General features: G+C 40.3%; 1 protein-coding gene across 4 annotated transcripts in view; it reads right to left on the minus strand.

Annotated features, from left to right (window-relative positions):
* The window catches only part of LOC122571301 (beta-1-syntrophin), a 364,855-nt gene that overhangs the window by 5,883 nt on the left and 344,378 nt on the right, over positions 1-14,594 (minus strand). For all 4 annotated transcript variants that reach the window (XM_043734871.1, XM_043734870.1, XM_043734872.1 and 1 more), the window contains exon 6: positions 120-334. In XM_043734871.1, coding sequence (XP_043590806.1) covers positions 120-334 — 215 coding nt within the window. The remainder of the gene's footprint in view (positions 1-119; positions 335-14,594) is intronic.

Consider the following 14,594-nt stretch of genomic DNA (forward strand, 5'->3'; position numbering starts at 1 on the left):
GTAAATATTTTTAACGCTTCTCTAGTCTGCAAATTTCGTCAGTAAATCATTATGTATGGAAGAGACGTATTTGACAGTGATTTTTATTTCACTTGAGTTACGAACAAAAGATTACTCACGAACTGTATATTCACGTAACGAGTGAGCGGCCGCGTGGCAACCCTGAACGATCGCCCTGGCCCAGGCAGCTAGATCCCTTCGCGTCTCGGCTCGCAGATGATGCGTCACGACGCCGTCGATCGTGCCCACTCGCACCGCGAACGTGGCCGCGTGCTGCGTCGCACCGCTACTGCTACTTCCTGCCTCGTTCTGTCTCGCTGGTGACGACACCAATCTGCAAGCATAAAATTCGAAATTCGAAAATGAAATCTCAAATTTCTTCTTCTCGCTTCTTCTCTCCGCAGAATAAGATACACCCTTTGTACGTCCGGTGACTCTTTACGTTCGAGGCGGTCACCAGCTGTGCACCTAGAATTAAACGGGCCGCAATAATCCTAAGGAACTGTCATAAAACGAGGCTTTTTGATTTACCGTTAAGTCCGTCAATTGGCATAAAATATCTTGGAGCCAAGAGGTTCCTTATGGTTATTGCTCCATCAAGTAAAAATTGGGGAAACGTGGGTTTTCCCATGTCGATCACTACCGAACAAGAGTTTCCCTTTGCAACAGCATCGTCACCGGACGTGACTGGTTCTACGATTACAGATCGGTCAATATATCTGCACTAGTTCATCGACTTTAGAACAGTCAACATCTCTTTACCGGGTTGTTACGCCACGAGGTTTATCATGGGCCGTATCCCTAACCGTCGCTCGTGGCACTACAGTGTCGCAGACAGACCGTCTCATCTGCCCGGCGAAAAATATACAATGTAGCGGCAAGCGCATAGTTCATCAAACAGAGCGAGTTCTAGAAACGTCGATTTTTTTAACGTGACCATTATTTTATCTCGCACAAAGAAGGTGGCATACGTGATCATAGGCGCGAACGGTGGCGTGATCCGAGCGTAGTGGAGGTCGTCTCCCGGAGAAGACAAATAAAAGATCGAAGGGCGATCAGTACCATTTGAGGAGTCAAACGTTATGCATCGAGAGGTTCTGACAAATAAAACTAAAGTCGCTTAGTCTACCAAACACATCAAGAAATATTATAAAGTCGGGTCGAATTACCGTATCAAACTGATTGTATAATCGTTAAATAATTTGTGGCGTGTTCATTATATTATTTTAAATATTGTCAAATATACCAGTTTATGTTAACCCTGTCAATTCAGTGTTAAACTCATTGAACCACCTCTGTTATCTTAATCGAAACAGGGCAACGACTAATTCGCGGCGTCGATTATTCGAATCGTAGCGAGAATTTACGCCTCTCGCTGACGCGCTTTCCTCGCGATTGCGTCTCCCCGCGAACGCTCGTAACAGGGTTTTCATTCTTCAATCGTTCACCTACTTAACCCCTTCCCGTTCTTTAGCGAGTCAGACTCGCGATGAAGATTTTGGCCTAAACATGAATACCAGATACTTGGGACAAACATAAATATCGCGAGTCTGACTCGCGACCAGATACATCTACATTTCGGTTCGTATTGCGACTGTTTATGAGCATAGTCTGTTTAGCGCGCGTTGATGTCTACGCTTGTGCCCGAGTTTCGTCGAACTAAATGGCACGGGAAGGAGTTAACTTATACCTTACGCACCAGCGTAACTATCTTCTCTAAAAAATTGAATTGAAATTGAACTGTTAATCGAGTGTTATACTAATTAAGCCATCTCTATTATTCTAATCGAAATAGGGGGTCGATCAGTTCGGGGCGTCGATTGTCTAATCGCAACGGGAATTTACGACTCCCGTTGATGCGCTTCCTCGCGATCGCGTTTCTCCGCGACTGGTCGAAAAAACACTCTTCTTCTTTTCATTCCGCTCGTTCCCTTTCTTTTATTACTGTATTATTAGATTCTTTATTTAGGGGAACAGATGGTAATCGAGAGCATCCGTAAGGGGATAAAGAGGAAATTTCATCGATATCGTTGCAAATTTAGAAGCATCCCCGGTTGTCGAGATCGAACAGCACAGGGTTGAATTCAACGTAAGCGAAATTTTTTTACGAACACACGAATTCAACGCGGCGTGAACTACCTTGCAGGGTAAATTACCTCGCGCGATCCACCCTCCGTCGTAAAAATCGCTCGCGGCTTTATTGCGCGTGGCACGGAGCCGACTGACATCGGAGGGGCTCTCTTCAAACCCCCCATGCTCTACAATCTGTCCGCTGACGAATGGTTCTGACGTACGTGGAGCTCGCGTTCGTTAGATTTATAGATTTTTCGGGAGGACGTTGGTAAAAAATATGCCGGCCAAAATGGGTGTGCGGTGAGAAGAGGTGGAAAAAGAGCGATTCGCATAATGGGATAGCTTTGGAGAAATAGACGCCACGGAGAATTGCATGTCATCGATGTCGTCGAGTTGCAGAAAATTTCAGACCGCAAGGGACGATCGTTTTATTGTGAAATTTGAATGCGACTTTAAATACGAATTTTGGAATACTTTATCTGGTATTCTAGATTTCATCGGATAATGTCAATCATGTTCATAAAATAGAGAAATTATTCCGTAAGATCAAGGAATTTTCAAGTATTATAGTCACCGATGATTCAACTATATTACAATTGTAATTTAAACAACGCCACTCTATATTTAAAAATTTCTAATTTTCTGAAAACTACATCTTTCGGTAATTCGAATTCCATTTTAATCTCACCAACATCATATACAGTATGTATACAGAAATCGATCCTCAAAACTGTTTATTCACGACTCGAAGAAAATACATTCGATAATAAGAATAATAATAAATTAATTATTCATTAACGAGTGGACACCTTTTTTTACAATAACATGATAAAATATTAGGGGCACAGTAAGAGAAACATTCAAATCCTTGTACATACTAAATTTTTGCAAAATTTTACGCGAACGAGAGTACAATATGACAATCAATGTACAATATGCGGTATCAGTGTCACACAAAGATAGAAAAATTTTGTATCAGTTCATCAATATATTTTTCTTATACTTTGACTTCTACTTCGCGAAAGAAGGCAAATTAATCGGTGTATTTGTTAGTAGTGCTACAGATTCTATCAATGACGTTACTATCACCGAGTCCTGATTTGAGAAGGAATATTAATCCTTTGCACTCTGAATTTTATTTCAATTTCGTTAGCAGCAGCTCCCAACGCTTTTAAGTGGTTTATTTGAAATTTACTTTAACTAAAAAATAAGACAATTTAAATAAATAAAGGAAGAAAGAAATTCACTTAAATACAAGTTTTATTCACACTATGTTGTTATATTTTGTAATTTTTAAGTGTATGATGTATCCTGAAACAATTTCCAGGATGCAATCCTGGTTTTCTTTCACACGTTTCACAAAAAAAGGTGGCACTGAAAAAATGTCGAGTGGGACTCGACAAAGGAGCTCCTGAGATAATAACTGATGTCAAGTCACACTCGACATAGGAGTGCAAAGGGTTAAAGTTAAATTGCCTATCGCTAGACCAGAACAGTTAGTTCTATTGTTTAAAATATCGTGTAATAATTACGCTTTACCTTCAAACATCTCTAATTCCCCCAAAAACCAGTACGATAACTTTCCTAAATACTTTCCGGTAATCTTCTTCAACGAACATCAAACTTCTCTCCAATTCTTTTACCCACAGAAATAAAACTGGATCTCGAAACCCGCACGATTCACTCGTTACGTAATACTATCGGATTCACCAGTGCGGAAGGGATGGGTTATTCGCGTTCACCCGTTATACAGAGTAGCGATGCGCACGTCGAATAACGTATGAGTTCCTCCGGGTGTAATCCCGGGTCGGGCGTTCCTCCCGGATCGCGTTCGACGGGTTTTCCCTGGGCCCGGAAACGTTTCCCACTTCTGATAGTCAATGCCTCTGAAAGGGGAAAGTTTCCGCGAGATTCGGAATCACGCGAGACGCGGCAGAACGCATTACGCGTGCATCGCGGATGGCTGCGACGAATCGTGAATAACAAACGACGGTTCGGCTCGTGATCTCGCGTTTCAATCGACATCGATCGTCCACAGCTCCGGTAACTACGATCAGCACGATAATGGAGGGTAGGGGGTGGTTTTTGGCTGGATGGAAACTGTGATTTCAGTTGTCGGTTCGCTTGATTTTTCCGGAATGCATAATAACCGGTATTAATTACAATAAATGAATAATTTTTCCTGTGACAGTGAACATCGCGAGATCCATATGCGGGTTGCTATCACGCGCATTTATAATTGGGTTCTTTGTGCGATAAGCGGAAATACGTTTGGCATTAACACTAGAACTACTACAACCAGTCAAATCGACTGGTTTTACAATTTTCTTTTAAATTTCCTACTTCATGTTATATTTTTTCCGCAATGATGTAATGACTTTCGCAACTAAAAGAATAATATAATGAATTTTATTTTGTTTTCTATGTATTCAAACTGAAAATAATTTCGTATCAAGGCTACTTATACCAGTACCAGTCAAAATGAATAGTACTTATCAAAGCGTAAAAGGGTCCTGCAATCTGTTTATCGAACTCCAATTAACCAGTTTCCTCGTTTCGTACAACTTCCCACACGTTTTTCAAATTTTTACTGTGTATCATTCGATATGATGATATCAGATATCAGGAAAATTCCGGATCGATCGCTAGATCGCTGGATGTTAACACTACAAATACCACAGCAGTCAAGATGACTGGTTTTACAATTTTATAAATTTTTCAAGCCTCGTTTAGGGATCGTGATTCCAGATGGATTAATAATACCAAAAATGTAACATGGAATTTCTTCTATAAGAAAGTAATAAATTTTATTGTTACGTATTTTTTAGAGACCACTCATTTTGACTGGTTTTGGTAGAAATAGTTTCGTGTTAATTATCGGTAGTTCTAGTGTTAATCGATTGGCACGATGATCAAAGCGAAGTTGATGTGAGAAGAAAGTAGTACCACGTACATATTGTTAAATCGCGTCGAAGACTGTAAAGTATCCTTTGCACTTCATTCTGCCAAAGGTCAAGATATCTCCAAATATAAATATCATACAATTTTTGTTTTCAACGGAAAAAGAACGTATTAAAAGATATCAAAGAATCCATGAATAAACGAATTATCACGTTGAAGAGATGGGGGAAGTGAATTAACTCTGGCTGGTCGACGATTTAACTTATGAAACAACAACCTTCGCAGTCTCGTTTGTCGACGATTATTACAGCTAAAAATCGACTGAATGCCGCCGGAGCGCACTCCAGTAGAGAGCTTCGAGGGAGTCATTGAAATAATTAAGCAGTCGAACAAACAGCGAAACGAAGGCGAACTGGAATAAAAAGAAGACGAGGGGAAAGCGCGAAGAAGAACCAAGCGATTGCTCTTCAGCTACGATAATCGAGTGTCAACGAAGAAACAGAAGCAGCAGAAATAGGACAGAGGGAAGAGGAACAGCCGGGCGTAACGCAAAGCTAAGAAGTCCAAGAAGAAATATAGAACGGGTACTGACGGGGGAGGGTAGAAAAGAAAAGAAGAAAATAGGGTGGCGAGGGGTGACGGGGATAAACGGAAAAGCAACGGATGGTAAATAAAGGCGTTAAACGAGAATGGATGTTCGTCCGAGGCCTGTAATCCCGGCCAAAAGGGACGAAGCAGAAGCCGTTTGCAACTTGGAAGGGGTAAACTTTCTTCTCTACCCTTGTGAAGACGAGGAGGAAGAAGTGTTTCGGTCGTAGCCGAATCACTTCCGGTTTGTCTCGCAGTAAAACTTCCTTAAGTCGGTCATTTCGTACCTCCGTGGGCCCGATACGGACCTCCTCGACCGGAAATAGCTTTTCGGTGCTCCACTTTCCACCCCCAACCACCCCCTTTTCTCTCACCTCTTTCTCAGCCAAACCTCTCTTCTCCCTTTTTCCCCATCGCTTCCGCCGGTTTTCTTCGTTTTTTGGCCAAAGACGGTTGAAAGTGGACACGAGACAGCATCGACCACCGCTCAACGTCCGGGAAACTTTCGGAAAAGTCGGGTTTCGCCTTCTTCGCGGTGAAATAAACGGATCGATGATCGGGTTACCGAGATTAGGTGCGCCCGGGAACAATACCACGTTAAGTTTCACGGTTTTTGAAGTTGAAGAACACGATTAAGTTTATTGTGTCATTAGAAACGAGTCTGTTGAGATCATAAAAAGGTAACCATTTTGTAATTGTGTAAGAAAAATGGAACGCATGCATGGGACATTCGAGTTCAAGTTATCTTTGTCAAACGAAATACTATATTTTCCTGTTCGAACCGTATTGACGTCTCTTAAAACAAATTTAATGCTGTGATCGCGTATATAGCACAGTCTTGAACAGACGAAGATTTTCAAAAGTCGACGAAATCTTTCTTACACCGAGCAATGTTCATTCGTGACACAGATATACGACTATATCAGTATCTTTTGACATCTTGAAGGATATACTTTATACGTACATGCTTTACAATGGAAGATACAAGCGTGAAATTCGACAAGAGACAAGTAATACGGTGTGATTCAAATGAAAGAAGGATACGAATTTTTGAAAATCACATTGCAGGGAAAATTCGAACAAACCGAAAGCAAGATCAGCTATCTTTGGGATTCTCTGATTGGTTGACGCGTTTAAGCCGAATTAAAATTTGATACGGCAATGGGCCCAGCCCAGCAGATCTTGATTAAAAATGAAAAAACGCTGGAACAGGAGTGCATTTTTGATAAGGGACAGACCAGCGTTCCCCGATGGTCGATAGGCAGATCGTGAAAAATTTACGGACCAGACCGCACTCCATCGGTTTTTGCTTCCAGCGTTTCTTTCGCTGATCATCTACCTGTTTTTCCGTCTCGTTTATTTAGTTGTATGTTAAAACGTAGGAGAATGTTGCAAGATGGCCCGAGACTCGGACAGAATCCTGCTCTTTTTCACGAGATTTGTTTTTACGAAGAAAGTACGGAGTAACGATGAAATAGAATTTCATATCAATAATACTCTTTTATGTTTCATTATCATTATCACGATGATTATTATCCTAATGCTGACAAGGAGAGATGATAAGTCTCTCTTTGTATCTTGCTTTATAAATTCCTAGAATATTAATATTTTGTACTTTTCCGATATTAATCTTTTTCAATTTATTTCGATTTATTTGATTATTCTTTTATTTTATTTATTGCCATTTTATTTATTATAGCGTTTCCATATATTTTTACAATTTTGCCTATGACATTTGAGACGTAAGAAATTTCTGCACCAAAAACGTAATTTCTCGAAAACAAACGGCCATACACCCAGACCCTTTTGGGGCTGTTTCCCCATCAAACTAAAGCATCGAATGCGCGTACACTCAAACTCATACGAAATCTACAGTTCTTGACATCTCCTTATGAATTGTAATGAAATTATTGAAATTCTAGTTTTATGATATATATTAACGTTTGAGTTGACAATTATAATAGCTGCTAAAGGACTTTGTTCTTTTTATATTTAGAAACTAATCAATAGAAAACTCTGGATATTTATATGTTTGCCATAAATCTATAGACCTTCGATTAATCTTCGTGTTCATTTCTTCGTTTTCCTAATCTTCTTCTACGCGCACACTGAGAAATTTACTGAATTATGTATCGGTAGAAAAAGATCATCATCGATAACGAAGCAGTGTTTTCTATCAATTGTATCAGTGCGTTATGAAAACATTAGAAAAAATGTATTTCTATCATCAATATTTGATAAAAGAAAGTAGCCTTTCCACAGTCGAAAATCTTCGTTTTGAAGGCATTAAAAATATCTCATATTCATACTTTTGATTTATTATCGAGCTGACGTTGCACTGAAAATTTTATTGTAGAAAAATATAGTAAACTAGAACGAGTGTAAAAGGAAGATAAGAAAATATGAAGTACAACGACAGGAAGCTTTGTAATGCAGCTAGTATCACGGTTGCTTTTCCATCCAGGTGATCACGGTTCGAACCCTAGCAGGTTCGTCCGATTTTTCCATCGATTTTAAAAGGCTGCCCGAACAATTTGGTTAATTACTCGCAGATAAGAGCGAAACGAGCGTTTTAAAAATTTCCCTCGGTTTAAAAAAAGTTTGGGAAAAAGAGAAAGAATACTTTGAAACGAGTTTCGTGGGATAACGAGAGAGAATTTTTCTTAGAAATGAAAGCTCGGTTAAAGGGTGTGTAATTAAGCAGAAAAGGATTTTGCGAGAAAACATTCTGAAGAAAAATTTCCTGCTAGTTTATCCAACGATAAACACGTGAAATGTGTTGAATTTCATTGGAGAACAACGATCAAAGAACAGACGTGTATCTCTAAAAACGCATGATATATAAAACGAGAAACTGTAAAATGAAAGACAGGAAAGAGAACAAAATAATGAAAAGCATGAAAACTGCATGAAAGGAGAAAAGTAAGGTAAAAATGCAATTTCCAACAAACGTAAATGTTTGTACGTTAAATCTAATCTCTGGTCTTGGTCGAAAGATAAGAAAAGATCGACTTAGACTTGCAAAAACGATATGAACACAGTCATTTGCACAAACAAAGAGTGGCGTAGAAAACAACGTGATGTTTTCAACGAAGAAAATATTTTCGCAAGGAACAATACCAAGGAACAGGATACGCACGGGCACAATTTTTTCAAAGGATTTAGTTCTATACAACGCTTGATCTGTTCCCCTCTGTGGAGAATTTTAGCGTTAAAAATGGAGCTTGGTAAATTCGGTTACACACCACGTGTGTAACATCGTTAACGTGGTAATTTGTGTTGGGGCCGTGCATCGTTGGACATCACGTGTAACAAGTTGCTCAACGGGTGATAAGCGAGAAATAAAGTTTTTCACGCGTGATATAAAACGCGTAACTGCCCTTCGAAATGAACAGACAACGAAGGGATTGTAGCCGGAGAGCGATTCGGAACATTCTACACGATGATGAACGTGTTCATAATTCCGTTGCAGCCGTGTTGTGCTACCGTATGCGCCCTCGAGTTAATCAGGCTACGTTATTAGCGATAAAATCCCTCGGTAAATCACATCCGACAACGCCTTTCCTCGCCGTATTACACGCAATAAGCGTTATTAATATTTTTAGGCGAGTCAGCTACGCTTTTTACACGAATTTCTCCGAATTTCCGCCCCGTTATAGTCCACGGTATAATTTAGTTGTCGCTGTAATTCCCTTGTTTAGTTTTATCACGTGGAAATAAAAGCGTGTCCGTTGGCCGAAGCTTAAAATTCACAAGCTAATAACAACTCTGTTATCGACGCTGTTTGCCCACGGTAAAAGTGCCTTCCTTTTAATTACGTTCACGGCTTGATGAAATTGCCGGCAACAACGGGATAACGAAGCGCAGAGATAAGGTTCGAGCTTGAGTAATTTCACGATGATTAATCTAATACACATTTTCACTTTCTCGCTACGATTTATTCGAATTCGTCGTGACGGATTAAAATCATTTTCGCGAAATCGCATTTTCTCATCGGCGAAATATAACAAAGACGAGGAGCTGAAACGTTAAGAACGATGCAAATGCTAATAAAATAATAATCAAGATTGTTTTCAGTAAGAAATGTAAATGGAAATAAGTAAATCTCATCGCAGGGTAGATAAGAGGACGAAAGTAGAAGCGAAAATAAATTTTTAAATAACTAACAACACTCATCCCTTGTCGTTTATTTTCTTCCTGAACCCGTAAAAGTGTCGAACGCTGATGCTTTATACCGTTCAAATGATAAGCCGGTACAAATATCAAAAGTTTCAGAAACCACTTTCTACTGGATACCTTCTCTTTGCATTCTGACATTTATATACATCGTTCGCCGTTTCAACTCCACAAATCGATCAAAAGGATCTCGTACGAAGAGGATAAAAAGATGAAAAAAATGGAATATCACGAGAATAGATGGAGAAAATGGAAGTTAGGCAAAGGAAGAAACGAAAATCCTGAAACTCGAATATTGCGCTCACGGATTGCACGTGCGATAGGAAACCGTCGACGACATCTTCGATAATTAATGCCCACCCTAGGGGGTTTAATTGATCCGGTTCACCGTTCGATTATCGAAACCCCATCTTTCACACCGGCGCGGTACGGCGCGGCGTGCACGGTTCTCGCGTCTGACCTGTAACTCTCTGCCGATCCCTATTCCCTTCGCTCTATCCTGTCCCTTCTTTTTTCCATTTTCAATCCGTCCCTTTCGATTCCCGGTCCTCATTGTTCTCTTATTTACCGACCCCTTTCCTTTCCCGTTTTTCATCCACCTTTTTATCCGGTTCTTTTCATCTGGAAAGTCAATCAGCCGCGACGAGGCAAATGTTTCTCTTGCAGTTTCCTTTTTCGAACGAGTCGAAATCAAATTTTTCCACGAATCTAATTTTGCAATAGATAGTTTGCGTCACTTTCAAAAAAATCGTCGTTTGATGTGAGCGGTAGTTATTTATCAGATTTGGTCAATGCATTTTCCATGCTTTTGCTGCCTTAAACCTTTCGCTTCGGCAGTCCAGTCCGCCGAAGTACTGTCACTGAACGAAAACGCGTGCGTGGTTTCTGTATATACGTTTTCCTAAGTCTTAAATAACAATAATTCTTGTAAGAACCGTATGTGAAATATCGTTTCACTGTCAATGGATTTAATAGATTTTTTAGCATGAAACAGTATACGATCGTTTGGATGTTTGAAATATATTGCGTGGAACGTTTTGATGTTGTTTCAACAATGGGTAAATTTAAGAAGTGATTAATCCAATTGTTACGTCTGACGACACTCTACCTAAACCAGGCCACACACCGCGGGCAAGATGGTAACCAGATATCCGCACATCCTTACTGCGTACCTTCAATAGTCTTAAGGACCTATCATAAATGTAGTATCGCGGACATAAGGCCTAGGAGTTAGCGGGTAGATCACACACAATGTCGCGAGAGCCGAGACGTTTTTAAACTATAAACAATGTTGCGAGAGCCGAGGTGCCGATGGGCCTGTAAATGTGTCGTCGGTACTTCAAAGGAATACTTCGATAGAAAAGATCTGCGTGGCTTTGGCCGCGAGCGGTCGCGCGGCACGTGTGTGGTGGGTCTACGGGAAGAGAAAAGCATGCGAGAACAGGGCAGTTTGAGTTGAGAAGTCGAAGCGGGTAAATCGAGAAGTCAGTCGGAGAGTGCGAGTTGCGTTGTGGATATAGTGCTGTTAACGTTGACGAGAGAGTGTGGTCCGCGTGAGAGAGAACGTTGGATCCTTTGTGTCGAGAGTCGTCTAGATTATAGCGGGTTATTGCGATTAGTTCATATGAAATTACCATCGTTTTACTGTCTATAATTGTACAATCCATTCATTGTAAATAAACTACAAATATTAGGATATAATAACGTTATATTCCATTGAAGATACTACATAAATCTCAGGAATTTTCTAGCTAAGGTCCTTCACACCGTGCAAACATCTCTTTACTGAATCGTTTCTAAAGCTTATTGTTTACTACGGGAAGACACGGGAAAGTTAGTTTTTCTCACGTACGATACTTCACACTAGAAACTATCTATCGAGGGCGGCTAAGACCCTTCCTAGTCCACCAACCTTCTTTTATCCAACCAGAAGCAATGTCTGCTGTTCTCGCTTTCCTAACCAAAATTGTCATCAACAAATCCGATGGTTCCATGCGTTAGACCCACCCATCCCAAGCTTTCCTCCCCAGCATCATCTTCACAGAAAGTCAGTCTTTATGCATTTTTTGAACCGTCATCATCTAAGCGTACGTCGCGTACTACACATTGTAACTTTGGCTATCAATCGAAACTCAATTATACGTTATCAATTTATATCTTCTTTACGAAGTTGTTGGAATAAACATTAATTTATGTGTTAAATCAGTGCAAACTCATTTGAACCACCCCTATTATCGATCATCATTTCGTGGCGTCGATCATCTAATCGTAACGGGAATTTACGACTCCCGTTGACGTGCTTTTTCGCGATCGCGTCTCTCCGCGAATGGTCGATTAAACACCAATATATCAATAAAATCAACGGAAGATGTTCTGTTGATAACGAAAAAATATATTATTGACTACAGACAGCACTTGTATTTGCATCATCTGGATGCCGGATATATGGGGTGCCGGACCCAGGAGTCGTCGCGTGGTCGCCGCCTATATGCGACGCTCGTACCCACAGGTCATGTCGCGGGTGCCGCCTATAAGCGGCGCTCGAAACGAAAGGGTTAATAGAAAGAGAGAGAAAAAAAATACTGTGCCATAAAAAATCAAATCCAAGGATCATGCAACGGTGAGTCGCTTAACGATTTTTTCGAACCTCGTAGAATAGTTTTTTCGTAATTTTCTCAAGCAGGTGGCCACCAGTGATGAAAATTCCATTTTCAAAATGAAAAGGTTGTCTATGTCAATCGGTAGAACGAGTCAATCTTTCTACCATTGCATTGCCATGAACCAAAATAACTAAATTGAAAACGGAATGCAAAATTAGTATCTACATTGAATTAATATCAGCAAGCACCTTTTTTTATTATTTAATTTGTATTTTACAATTTGCCCAGCTGGACATTTGGTAAATTTTTTTAACTTAATTGTTAAATAACATGTGGATGACTACCTCTAGCGGCATACCATCTTCGACTATTTGACTATTTTATTTCTTTAGTGTGGTGAGTGAGGTGTTTCCTTAGTCTTAGTCTTCTTTCTATGAGAGTTTTGCTCGCTTCAGCAGCCAGCTGGTTTGGATGTGTTGCCGTTCTTTCTTTGTATTTTTCTGCCAATTTCTTCTTTAACCGTTGGAATTTTTAAGTCTTTGCGTATATCCTTGAGCAAGCATCTGTGTATTAACGCTATTGAGATATGTATAATTTTATGTGCTAGACTAGGTTAGATGCGTAGTAGTGACACTTGTATCGCCGCACCGGTTTCCAGGCCTCTCTCGATCGCAGCCGGGACGGTCATCGTGGAAGTTTTACTCGGTTGGAGTCCGGCACTACCACGCCGCTTTCCCCAGAGGCGGCCTGGTGTCCGTATGGATTTCCTCCACGTCAATAAAAAAAAAATTGATGCTTGCATGTGAATATCAGTGTGTAAAAGTATGTGTGTGCGCGGCGTCTCGAAAACAAATGTAGACTGTTCAGTCGGTTAACAGTCGGGTATGGAAGAAAGTGCTGAGACGCGTGCAAATGTGTATCGATGAATATCATTGAAATCGTTCATCAAATAAATATATAATTATTCTAATATAAATTCTAAGTGTAAATTTAGCGTTCCTATACCATTATTTCGGCTATTAAGATCCAAAATTCTCAACAAACGTTATTAACGAAAGCACGCACGACCGATAGCGAATAATATGCCACGAGGTAGCAACGTCTTACGGCCACTCGTTCGAGCGAAGATTAACAAGCCAGAAGCGACAAGTGTTTCGCTTCCTCTTGCCTCGCGATATTTCAGATTACCACCCCCCTCGCCTCGTTTTCATAATGTCGTTTCCGTAGCGGAGTGGAGACAAAGAAACGAGCGAATTAACTGGAGTCCCTCTGTTTGCAATGAAAATCCAATTTCGTTTGAACACGGCTCTTCGAACGCGGCCAAGTTTCCGAGTAAAACTGATCCAGCGTTTATGCCACGGGTAACCTGCCGCGATAAATAAACGGGCTGCCCTCTGCCTACAAGAGATGGTAAATGTAGAAGAAGGTGGAGAATGGGAAAGTGGCTGAATTAAACGAGCGACGTTAACTCGCTCGTCTCGAAGCCCTTTGTCGTTCCGTTCTACTTTATGAAATCTTCGCGTTGACACGCTTACAATACTTAGAAACTTTAATCCGCCTGTTTGTCACGTCCCAGTTTTGCTTTTGTTTGCAGCTAAGATAAATCGGAAACACCATCGCGTAGGGAAAGTATGTTTAAACCATATCGCGTTTGGAATTCACAAATTCCATTCGCAAATGCGTCGAGGATTCAAGCTACAGATCTGACGAGGTCGAGTTGTATCTGAGATGGTTTTTTTCGAATTCACAGTTCATTGTCTCGTACTTATTACGTATTCAATTGTTTATAATTATTCTGTTCATTTCTGTTCATTTATTGAGATATGTATAATTTTCTGTGCTGGACTAGGTTAAATGCGCAGTAGAAATACTTTTATGTGAGTATGTGTGTGCGCGGCGTCTCGAAAACAGATGAATGTAAACAGTTCAGTCGGTTAACAGTCGAGTATAGAAGAAAGTGCTGAGACGCGTGCAAATGTGTATCGTTGAATATATTAGAAATCGTCCATTAAATAAATGTATAACTATTTTAATATTAATTAAAAGTGTAAATTTTGTGTTCCTGTAACGTTATTTCGACTTCAAAGATCCACAATTCTCAACAATCCTTAATCTATTTATCCGCGTTATTCGCTTATTTTACGGCTGAGTTTATTTGTTTGTAGGCTACATCCGAAAGTTTTCCGTGTTTTCTCTTATCGGCAACGATCACATCACAGCTGATCCTGAGTAATTAACCGTGATGCGGTTACACGG

The sequence above is a fragment of the Bombus pyrosoma genome, linkage group LG10, assembly GCF_014825855.1.
Source record: "Bombus pyrosoma isolate SC7728 linkage group LG10, ASM1482585v1, whole genome shotgun sequence".
Lineage (NCBI taxonomy): Eukaryota > Metazoa > Arthropoda > Insecta > Hymenoptera > Apidae > Bombus > Bombus pyrosoma.